Source organism: Oculina patagonica, chromosome 9 (genome assembly GCF_052425735.1).
Source record: "Oculina patagonica isolate OP01 chromosome 9, crgOcupat, whole genome shotgun sequence".
Lineage (NCBI taxonomy): Eukaryota > Metazoa > Cnidaria > Anthozoa > Scleractinia > Oculinidae > Oculina > Oculina patagonica.
The window spans coordinates 22,490,078-22,502,660 of NC_135766.1; the positions used below are offsets into that span (position 1 = coordinate 22,490,078).

General features: G+C 37.9%; 2 protein-coding genes across 2 annotated transcripts; one reads left to right on the forward strand and one right to left on the reverse strand.

Annotated features, from left to right (window-relative positions):
* Nucleotides 1-3,336: 3,336 nt before the first annotated feature.
* Nucleotides 3,337-4,086, reverse strand: LOC144665043 (neuropeptide Y receptor type 2-like). The gene has a single exon (XM_078526223.1). The coding sequence runs from the start codon at nt 4,084-4,086 to the stop codon at nt 3,337-3,339; it is 750 nt and encodes a 249-aa protein (XP_078382349.1).
* Nucleotides 4,087-10,777: 6,691 nt separating this feature from the next.
* Nucleotides 10,778-11,836, forward strand: LOC144665044 (melanocyte-stimulating hormone receptor-like). The gene has a single exon (XM_078526224.1). The coding sequence runs from the start codon at nt 10,778-10,780 to the stop codon at nt 11,834-11,836; it is 1,059 nt and encodes a 352-aa protein (XP_078382350.1).
* The last annotated feature ends 747 nt before the right edge of the window (nt 11,837-12,583 follow it).

A 12,583-nucleotide genomic window follows, 5' to 3' on the forward strand; every position in this document is an offset into this window, starting at 1 on the left:
TTTGAAACATTTTTTCAGTTAACAACTCTACTTTGGAAACCGCTATTGCAGTTTATGGTCGGCTTCGTAGCGCGAGTTCTATTGCTTTTTACCACCGTGTCACGAAATATTCGCATAGGATATTATTTTGAAACATTTTTTCAGTTAACAACTCTACTTTGGAAACCGCTATTGCAGTTTATGGTCGGCAACGATCGTATTCTATTGTAGCAGAAGTCTTTTATTTGTAGACTTTGATTGTAAGAATTATTTTTACACAAGTTATAAGATCAGTTTGAGTTGTACCTCGGCATTTACGGTTTTTTGTTTTTAGTTTAAGCACACGGTCGTTAGATTCACTATTCAGTGTGCAGTAGCTGATTCACGGGGCGAATTTTAGCAATTCAAATCGCTAGGTAATACTCTTGGTACCTCGACTCCCGAACCAAGCGTAGGTGCAACATCAGCAATGTCTCGCAGCCGGACGTTCGCACTGCATGCTGGGTTTTCGGCTCCGGCAAGTATTCTTCTCCTGGTTCTCCTATCGTTGAGAGCAGCCATTGCGAAAATCTGATTCACAGTTCTTTCTTTCAGCATCTTATGGTGCAAAAATGGATTTAGCACATATGTGAATTTGGCAATTGTCACTGTAAATACCTGCGCTGCTTTCATTTCATCGTCATCGAATCCTCCAAATCGCACCAACAGATTGCACGTAAAGACGGGTAACCAACAGACAGCGAAGATGGTGCATGATCTGTAAGTAAATTTAGTTATTTCGCGTTCCCTGCGGTCCTGACTGGAGTTTGAATGCGAAATAGGAGAGGAGCGCAGCTTTTTTAAGATGCGAATAAAAGTTATCACAATAATAAGAAATGTAGCCACGTTCAGCAACATAGCAATCGCAATAACATAGGTTGTAAAGCTATTCCAGGTCGTTAGTTTTCCAAGAAGAGTGTACGGATCAAAGTTATGACACACAGAGTCACTTGTAAACGCCTCAAAGAAAACAAAAACCGAGATGAAAACTAAAGCTACAAACCAGGTCACAAGAATAACTGTTTTGACATTGCGTGGAGTGATGCGCCGATGAAAGGGACCCAAAGGGACTGGCAAAATATGTTCGCTAAAATGAGGTTTCGTTATATCAAGGTTTTTTTTCCATATATTTTACTATTGCTAGAGCGAAACATATCGTTTGTGTAACCGAGGACCTCGATGTATAAGTGTTCGTTGAATCGAGGTTCCACTGTAGTAAAGTTTATTGTAAGTACGCGATAAAATAAAACGTAAAGCAATTGTATTATAGTATACTAAGCAATCGTGTTATAAGTGGTGTAAAAAGAGAATTATTATTAGAGGATTTACCAAGTACATCATACTTAGTACCAACCACAAGGGTGCTTTTGTGAAAACACCCGCACAATTATGACTGAGAGGGTTTTATGAGGGGGGGGGGGGGAGGTGATACTAGCTTAGAATTCGTCTATGTCCTTTGTCAGTTTGTTTTTTGAACACATGTATTTATGTGCAACGATATGTACAAACTTGTTCTTAAACTATTATACATAATAAAACTTCGTTGTAAAAATAACATTCTCGAAGTAATAAACATTGATTGATCAATTCATCGATTATTGATTGTGTAAATTAGAAACAAGCGCATTAAGCGATGTCGTCATGACTGGCGTCATCGCTTTTAAAAAGTGAACGATCCATGTGCCCGGCTTTTTCAATCGCTTACGCTGCTCTTTGTTTCTTCAATATGACTGTCTCGTGACATACTTGACGTCAAATATTGAAATTGTGTTACCCCGTGTAAATTTTCATTCAAGTTTTCCATCAAAGAAAGAGTTGTTGACGGAGTGTTTTACCTTAAAATTTATTTTACGAAATTTGAAACAGCCCTCGTTTTGTTCCTTTCAATTTGTTCACAAGTGTCGTAAATGACGCCGTGTTCTCTCAGGGTCCCCTATACCTCTCTGCGAAATGGAATCACGTGAAAATATTTGGCTTTTCACGCATCACGAATAATTCTAAAAATGTTTTCACGTTCACGCAAAAATCATGGCGATCCTTGTTTAGACTGTTACGCTCGGAAGGTGTAAGACCGGATATTGTGCTTGTCAAGATCACACACGCGACAAAATAGCCGACAAAAGTCCCAATCCAAACCACAGAGCTAAAACAAAGATGTATGTTTACAAGAACTACCTAAAGAATCAGAAATTAAGTCATGAAAAAGAAGATGATTCACGATTCACGTCTAATTCAACTCTTCGTTCACGGGTCAAAGATTAACAAAAAGCGACACATACATATATTACTCTTTGCAAAAAAAACTAATAAAAAAAATAAAATAACAATATGATAATAAAATAACAAATGATAAGGCCTCACACATTTTCAAACACCTTCAGAATTCTGAACGTTGTCGCTCCTTGTGTTCAATAGATTGCTTTCATATTTTAGATCACGCCTCTACCAGCTTTCAACTCAAGATAAAGGAGGCTATCCATATTCAAAAGGAACTACCTTGCCTCAATCAACAATTACACCATGTAAATCTAAAATTATCCTTCTAATTCACACATTTTCACGTTCTGTTGTTACTACTTGTCTTAATTAGCATTTCTTGTCTACTTATTATTCAACTCTCTGTGCTTTGTAAACCATTCAACTGAAGATGGCAGATGCTCGGTCGAAACATGTCTTTAAAACTTAAAAAAATTGTCGTTTTTCTTAAAATCTTTACGTGTCTGCTGTTCTCAAGACATTAAAATAAGCCCCGCAAATCTCAGAGTCAAAAATCTTTCCGAAAAAAGGCCCCTCGATTATAAGCCCGTGTGCTTATATCACTTCTAGCTCTTGTAGATCGTAGAGCTTGGTTTGTACTTGACGTTAATTATAGAGGGACCCCAGACCTGCAATGTTTGTTTTCACGGTAGCTGCTATCAGTAATGTTACAATCTCACTTCATTTGCCTTTGAATGTTTTCTTGCGTTAATGGGTCATTTATAGCTTGTGCTCTGAAGGCTTAGTAGCGCGAGTTCTATTACTTTTTACCACCAGAATAAAGTGTCACAAAATATTCGCATACGATATTAATTTGAAACATTTCTTCAGTTAACAATTCTACTTTGAAAACCGCTATTGCAGTTTATGGTCGGCAACAATCGCATTCTGTTGTAACAGAAGTCTTTTATTTATAGACTTTGATTGTAAGAATTATTTTTACACAAGTTATAAGATCAGTTTGAGTTGTACCTCGGCATTTACGGTTTTTTGTTTTTAGTTTAAGCACACGGTCGTTAGATTCACTATTCAGTGTGCAGTAGCTGATTCACGGGGCGAATGTTAGCAATTCAAATCGCTAGGTAATACTCTTGGTACCTCGACTCCCGAACCAAGCGTAGGTGCAACATCAGCAATGTCTCGCAGCCGGACGTTCGCACTGCATGCTGGGTTTTCGGCTCCGGCAAGTATTCTTCTCCTGGTTCTCCTATCGTTGAGAGCAGCCATTGCGAAAATCTGATTCACAGTTCTTTCTTTCAGCATCTTATGGTGCAAAAATGGATTTAGCACATATGTGAATTTGGCAATTGTCACTGTCAATACCTGCGCTGCTTTCATTTCATCGTCATCAAATCCTCCAAATCGCACCAACAGATTGCACGTAAAGACGGGTAACCAACAGACAGCGAAGATGGTGCATGATCTGTAAGTAAATTTAGTTATTTCGCGTTCCCTGCGGTCCTGACTGGAGTTTGAATGCGAAATAGGAGAGGAGCGCAGCTTTTTTAAGATGCGAATAAAAGTTATCACAATAATAAGAAATGTAGCCACGTTCAGCAACATAGCAATCGCAATAACATAGGTTGTAAAGCTATTCCAGGTCGTTAGTTTTCCAAGAAGAGTGTACGGATCAAAGTTATGACACACAGAGTCACTTGTAAACGCCTCAAAGAAAACAAAAACCGAGATGAAAACTAAAGCTACAAACCAGGTCACAAGAATAACTGTTTTGACATTGCGTGGAGTGATGCGCCGATGAAAGGGACGCAAAACACAGTCTTGTCGATCGATTGCCATCAGCGAAAGTGTCATGGCGTTGAGAGTGATGCAAGCGAAGGCAAGCGGGGTTATAATAAAACATAACACTTTGGGTACGTTAAAATTTAACACGTGGCTAATTACGATCAAAACTAACCAGCCAAAGATGGAAACTAGCGAGGAAAGGAAACCAACCACCGACAAACTAGCGAACAAGTAGTGCGGAACTTTGCGCAGATCTCGACATTTTCGAAGAAGAAGGCAGTCGCGTCCGTTACCAAAAGTTCCCGCCAAAAATCCAGTGGCCAAGAGTGAGATGTCAGCAAATATGACACCCCGGGAAACTGGTGCAGGAGAATGGTTTTCTATCGACGAGTGGTTCATCCTGGTTCTCCGTATGGTTCTGCGTCTTCTCGCACGACACACACGGTTAGCTAAAATTTGTTCTGATCTAGGCTGGTTTCTTGCTCTCAGGCTTCGTAGCGCGAATTTTTCCCGCGAACCGCGTCAATTTGCGGAAAAAATTATAGACACTGATAGGCAAATGTATGGAAAATTAAAAACGTAATTGAACGCTTTCTAGCCCAGCTACATCCTGTAAACTTGACAAATAAAAAAATTTGCCTAGTATCTCAACTTTACAACTCATAAGTTGTCCAGAAAAGATATTTTCCGTCGGATTCCCATACAAACACTGTAATTTCTAACCGCGTTGCCTACCCGTCAAGATGGCGTCGAAAACCGTGATAAGGTTCCTCATTGGGCATTTATATTTTTAATAATTAGATTTGCATCCGTTCCTGGGGTTATTCTCAAAAATGCTATTAACGCGTCTGTTAAACAAAACATCTTTTATGTGTTACAGTCGAACCCCTATTAAGCGGCCACCCATAAGCGGGGGCCCGAAAGTATTGCCAGTATAATACTGTTAATGAAACTATCAAGCGGCCGCGGCCACCTTTTGGCCGTCTCACTGAGTATTTGCCTTTTGTTTTTAACTCTATTAAGCGGCCACGTAGTTTGGCCTTATGTTCAACAACCTAATGAGAGATATTTGACAATAAAAATAAGCGAGAGAAAGACACAACGTTTCGATGTCATCCTGACATCATTTTCAAGTGACAAATAAAATAGCGGTTTATCGAAACGTTGTGTCTTTCTCTCGCTTATTTTTATTGTCAAATGTTTATCGAAATTTAGTCTTATTCTAATGACAGATAAGAGTCTAAAATTTGACGTGACGACTGATAAAAACATTCAAACACACGTTTATTATCGTCTTGACGTGATTCCGTTACGTTGTCACTAAGCCTGTCCTTTTGATTTCCTGGCAATGGAGTGATGTTTTTACCACGCGCCCTGACCAAACGATAACGCGCGCAAATAAACGCAAGTAATCGCAAGTGGAACTTGCGTATAGACTTGCTTTGGGTGGCCAAACGGACAAGTTGGCCACCAGTTTAGTTGCAAGTGTATTTGAAGTAAACTTTGAAGTTTAAAACATGCCTTGCCTTGATTTAGGTGGCCAAACGGTGAAAAACTTGCGTTTACTTAAGTGCAAATTTGATCTTGACCAAAGTGAACGCAAGTCAGTGCAAGTGTACGCTAGTCAACGCAAGTGCACGCTAGTCCTGACCAAACGGAGACGGCCCAACTTGCGTCTACTTGCGTTGCCGCTTAATGGGGGTTCGACTGCTTAAGCAACATGGTTCCGAATTTTGTCATCTGTTATTTTACAATCAGATTTGTCTCCGTTCCCGCGGTTATTTTAACAAATGCTATTAACTCTACTGTAAAACAAAACATCTTTTATGCTGCAATGCTTGAATATCGCAGTTAATTGGTGAAACTAATTATCATCATTTTGGGACTTTTTGAAATCTTCGAAATACGATTTGTCAATATTCTCGGCACCTGATGTGAATATAAGAAGAGTGCATTTGAAAATTAAGTTAGACATTTTCCAGTACATTGGTCAACAGTAACATCGCCTTGTATTGCAAGCTACGTTTTTGATAGTGTTTGTTTATCAGTGATTCTCAAAAATTCACGTCTAATGACTTACAAAATCTTCATTTTTGTTAATTAGCAAATGTTCTCCTTACTGACAAATTATTAAGTGATTTGTTAATTAGCAGCTTTACCGATTCATGGGTTAAAAGCGGTCTTTTGCTAATCAGTTTCGTTATAATTCGGCACGACCCAAAGATTAACAAAAAGCGACATATACATATAATACTCTTTGCAAAAAATTACACAAAATAAAAATAATTAAATAAGCCCTTTAAATCTTAGAGGCAAAAATCTTTCCGAAAATGAGCCCACCCAGATATTAGACCTTGTGCTCATATTTAACGATTACTCGTATTTGAGAACACAACGTGTTCTCAAATAAACCTTATGTTGCTTAACATCATAATTGCAAACAAAATAATAAAACAAACAAAATGTTCGATACGCTTCCAGAAGACATATACTTTATTGGGGTTAGCACAATAGCCCAATTTCGATAGATTAAAATTCAGCCCAAAACAATAGACCTCAGGACGAGGCTCCGGGGACTAAACTATAGAGTTTGTGGGGTTTATTCCCGGAGCCTCGTTGTGATGTCTATTGTTTTAGGCTGAATTTTAAAATATCGAAATTGGGCTATTGTATGCGCACAATTTCATGTGGAACTCAAAGCAAATTTTCCTTCTCTGATACCTTAAGAGTTTAACCATGTGTTGTTATTGTGTGATTTTAAGCAACAAAATAGGGTCAAATAGGAATCAAAGTATTTTTAAAACGCAAATCTCCATCCGAAAATACGTCCTCCCGTATTTAAGCCCTTCCCGAAAATAAGCCCACCTAAAAGGAACGTTAAGCAAATATAAGCCCAGGCATTAGTTTCAGAATTTTACGGTATCACTTATTTTAAACTGTACGCTAACCAGTAGGTAAATATGAATAATACACGGCCGCAATATTAACCGTAGATAATATGTTGATCTATGAATCGGAAGACGCAACTCACTGGGCTTTAGTTGGGATTATAAAAGCAATAAATAATTTCTCTTCCCGCACGGACATTCTCTTATAAAAACGTTAGCCATTCCCAGTTAAATAACCCCTTTCAAACCAAGGTAACCTGACTTTTCCCGCAGTTTATATCTTTCCATTTTAGTTCAGGTAAGTTTATTTTATTTATGACCCAGTAAGAGAAACTGAAATGTTTTTTCTTTTTCTTTTTCCGGTTAACTTTGAAAAATGGTTGCTAAATCTCGACATTTATTTAGCTGATTTTATCCACAATCTTTCTCACAAACAATTAAATTAACACTAAATTAACAGGCGCACCCAACGAGGAAATTTAGTCAAAGTCTGGGAATGTCGTTGTACTGTATTCCTTTATCAGTTTAAAACCTTTTAAAGGGATATTTGTGTAAACTAACACTGAGAAATCTTTTCGAACTTTCAAGCTGAACATTAAAGTGGCAGAAAAATTTAAGGGAATAAAATCTCATTTGCGAGCTGTTGTTAGCTTTCCAAAAATCGTATAGCTGGCGTTTTTCCGTGCCAAAAACAACTACACTTTTACCTCTCCGAAACCAACAGGTGTTATATTTCCTATATACGAAGGTTCGAGGTGACTTTTCACTAAAGAAAATCTGAGGGGCTAATCGGCCTTCCGAACAGATATTCAACGAAATGATCCGTTAACGTTGGACCGGCTCCTAAGTTAATCGGAAAATATAAGCTAACAGATATGGTTCCGATGTTGTGCCATCTGTTAGCTTAACAAGGTTTGGGTCCGCCGGTTCCCGCGGTTATATCCGCTGATGTCATTAAGATCCACCGTAAAACAAAACAGTCTTATGTTCAATTTGCAGCGGTACTTGAATATTGCAATTATTTGCGAAACTAATTATCATCATTTGTGACTTTTTGACAACTTTATAATGTAATGTGTGAATAAATACAAGAAGAGTACATTTGAAGACTAAATTACACGTCTTCCAGAACATTGGTTAACATCAACATCGCCTGACAACTTCCTTTAACAACCTATATAATATGGTAGGTTTCATGAAATGAAATCGATATGAATCGAAAATATCAGAGTTCTGAAATTTTCTTGCCACTTCAGGCCAAATTATTGCATAACTCACTAATCAATATTTTCCTCCGACAAAGCCTAACAAGACATATAAGATTTTTGATAATTCACTGCCAGAGCAGTAGATAACTTAAATATCTTATGATATTAAATACCTTATTATAGGAATATAAAGAAGCATTTTTAAACAACAGGAACAAAATTTTCGTGTAATAAAATAAACACGAATTTTCGAAAAATTATATTTACATGCATATAACAAACGTGTTTAAAGTGCATAAAATTAACGCAGATTACTGAAATTCGCGTTAATAACATATTTCGTTATTTTCGTATAATAAGGTAGATAATTCAACCCGCCAGTGTAGATGATAACTCAAGGTACGTAGCCGTAGCTAACATGGCGAGAGGGTTTGCGCTCAATTTGACATAATTCTAAAAAGGTTTTTCAAAGGCTATAAAAAATTTCACGATCACAGCTTGTTGTTTGGTCTTTTTGAAACATTGATCGCTTGATATCAAATCAATTTCTAGATTTAATCTTATTATAATATTTTTTCAGCGGAGAAAAAGGCTGCAAAGAATGGCCATTGGGCAAGTGTTACGGATGAAACGGAAAAGGTCGAGATGAAAAACTCTAGACCGCTCGATTAAAAAAAACTCCTTCCCTGAGCAGGCAAAATAATATTTCGAGTGACTGTGATTTGACGGAGCAAATACTGAAAACACTTCTTTTTCTGTTTGTACAGTGACGTCATTTGAGATTTTTTGAAATAATTCCGAACGATTGGATTTTTTTTGGCCTGTTTTATATATAAAAAACAGAACTGTAAGATAGTGAACTAAATATCGAGTCACTTAATTTAGGATGTCTTCAGTCTAAATTTTTTAAATATTTTTTAAAAGGGGGGGGGGGGGGGGCGGTTAAATTCAGAGGGTCACACAACGTTAGGAAGACTATGGCACAATCCTTTGCCGGATCACACGTAGCTCGGAGATCCATATACTAGAACTCACTCGAGGTGTTTAAAAAGTAGTTTTAAATGCAAGGCTAGTACGACGACGTGTTCTCAAATGCTCCTCCTCTGGCCCTGTAGAAGACTAGTTGTCTAGTCGAAATATCGGCCAAATCCAATTAAATTGTCCAATACAATTTGCCGTCGTACTACTAACCGTGCATTTATGAGTATAAAATATACTGTGTTTTTTCCAAATTTTGGTATTTTTCATGACTTTCAGGGAAAATATGGGTATACTGGGTACATGTTTTTCAGGTATGATGGTATACCACTACCCCCCCCCCCCCCCCTTGCGGTCGCGGTCGCGTTCTTGTAAATAATTTTTCGAATTTTTTCGCTTTGTTTTGTTTATTCACTTGGCTTCAACATATCCCGAAAGTTTGTTTTAAATCGCACGTCGTTGTCCCATATTGAAGAAGAAATTTAAAAGGCCACAAACCGTGTATATTCTGTCAGCACAGCACGAAAATAGTTTAGGAAACACGAGTAGCCACTAGCCAGTGAGTTTTTTTTCTTCATCTCTGAATTGTCGCCTAAATGTTCCAAAACAGAAAACTGATTTTCAACCAATTAAGCAAATAGAAAAGCCAAAATATCAATCGAAAGAATTGACTGTATTGTAGTAACGGATGCGCTGGAAAAAAAAAAGGATTAACAGCGGGGGCAGCTGTAGTGACAACTATCCCTAGTTAATAACTTATAATCAACGATGGGGCAGACTCTTACATGAATTGTAGCCATTTCCTGTGAACTAAAGCAGAAAGCGGCATTATTCCAAATATTTAATTCTCGTTTAATCTCACACTTTTGTACTGAAAATTAATAATACTTGAGAATAATCTTAGGTAATTATAGTTGGCAGCCTGACGGCGAAGTCCGAATTACAAGGCTAGCGCCCTTACTAGGCCTTTCTCGATTATGCTAGTAAAACTGGCATTTAATGCTACTAGAAATTCTCGAATAAAGCCAAAAAAATGCTAAAATAATGCCTGATTTCTTTAAAAAATGCCACTTGAATTCCAAAGAATGCTTTGTTTTATTTCAAACAAAACGTACAAACTCTTACATTATATGCTCATATTAACAACAGGTGATACTGTAGTGAACTGTAGTGATCGATCTCTTGCTGTAGATGATGGAACTAGTCTATCTTGCAAGTTCGTGGCCGACGCCATCTTCGCTGATCTTGGCTGAGCAAGAGAAAGAGTTACCCGCTGACCACCCATACCTTTTTTCCGTTGGTGTACACGCACAAGTAACACAACGCACAAACAGTCGAAACAGACAGAAAACAATCAAATTAAGTAATCAAAATTGTGAAACTTTAGGATTATTTATCCTTCTGAGTTCTGAGTGCAGAAATCTGGATCACAGTCATGAAAAATGACAGAAAATGCTAGCAATTCTTTTACAAGAAAAAACGAAAAAAAATGCTCGTTTTCCAAAAAAATGCCGAAAAAAATGCTAGCATAATCGAGAAAGGCCTAGCCCTTACCCCCGGGCCTTACCACAAGACAACGCCACCTTCTCAAAGCAAAACAATTCATTCGAGTGCTTGTAAGCTATTTATCATCTCATAATCAACGTAAACTCATGGAATGATTATTATCAATATTTTCCCTAGGTGATGGCTTTTCTACCTAGTAACGTCACGTTCAATCAAACCAGCCCTCTGCCTTATTTGGAGTGTCTCGTTCCTGACATTTCCGTGGAGCTCCAGGAAAAGCTGAGAGACATCGCCAATTCTGTCTTTCTTCCCCTCGACCTGATCATGGCCTTGCTGTCACTCCTGAGTAACCTGCTTCTCCTTGCTGCCGTAGCCCGTATGAAAAGCCGCCAGCATCCTTCACTTATACTACTCTGCAGCTTGTCCATCAGCGATTTACTGTGGGCGGCATTTGTTTTCTACAGAGACATAAGAAAAGCCACCCACCTGCACCTGTGTCCTACAAGTAGAGGAGAAAACGCCTACATCTCTATTCTGTGCCTCTTTGCAACTCTAAGCAACCTGGCTGTCATTAGCAAAGACCGATATCAAGCTATAAATAATCCTCAATGGTATCGAAATCACAAAAACAGGTCACGCACTGTAAAAGAAGCCTCTGTCAGCTGGTTTTTGAGTGTTGCGGGTGTCTTGTTGGTATACATGCTTAATCGGTTTGTGCCCGAGAAGAGATTCCTTGTGTTTTTCGTGGGCGTAGCATTCTATGTCACGTGCGTTATTATAATTATCGGTAGTTACATTGGAATTTTCGTGGCTAACAGACGGCAAAAGAAGAACATGACGCAACACGGACGACGACCGCTCGCTGTCTTGAAGAGAGAAAAACAGCTGGCTAAGACTATCGGTTTCATTCTCTTGGCGCTCGTCTTTACACTTCTGCCAGCTTTAGCTAGTCCTATTATACTAACAATCGTGGGTTATAGAAGTAAAGCTCCCTTTAGGCCATTTTTTACTGTATTTATTACTCTCAATGGATTAATGAATCCTTTGATTAACTGTGGAAGAAACGACACCATTCGAAGATCAGTTCGGGACATTTTCGTATGTTCAAGGGCTGCAAAGCATTTCCCGAAGGCAGCTGTCGTTCCTGAGCAAGGCACACCACTTGACAACAAAAACAACCATATTGCTGCAAAGAAAAGTAAAATATTTCGGCATTCATCAACCACGACAAGTTTATAAACTGACTTAAAGGACCCTAGTCAGCCACACCTTTGTTTTTGTTTACATACGAGAGATTCGGTATTGTATTTTACGAGGAGCATGTCTAAATGTAAGAGATTACAGTGAAACAGTAAAAGGTCATTAAACAAACTTCCAGTAACACAACTCACAGCAATGTAATAAGATTTTGCCTCACCATACAAATTTCAAAATTTCAATGGCATCGAAAATGGTGAAGGATGACTAGGGTCCTTTAATGCCATGTCTTTTATTTAGTTATGTCAAATACCTTAGTCACCAAATTTGAGAGTTAAGCTAGCAGTACTAGTTGCCCTGCAAGTATTAAACAGTGTCTTATTGTAATACAACAACGACAACACTTGGGCTTCATTTGCATGGCTATAAAACGTTTCAGCATTGCAAAAGCATAAGGTAATGAAAAAATGTTATACAAACACAACCAACAAAAAGAAGAAGAAAAAAATAACAATCAATAATCAAGTGTTTACAATAATTTCTCTCTACATTAATACAGGATGATACGTACTGCACTAATTGCTTATTAAAATAATAATCAGTGGAGTTCATTAATGCCATAATTTATGTTGAAATTGGTAATTGCTTGGAATTTCGTGATTCTACTATCTATTTTACTGAAAAATTCGTCTCTAATTACTGAATAAATTGAACTGTGAAATAGAAAATAAATTCCATCTTCAACATTAAGGTCACAAACAGTAAAAAGTCTGTCACATCTAGAGATCT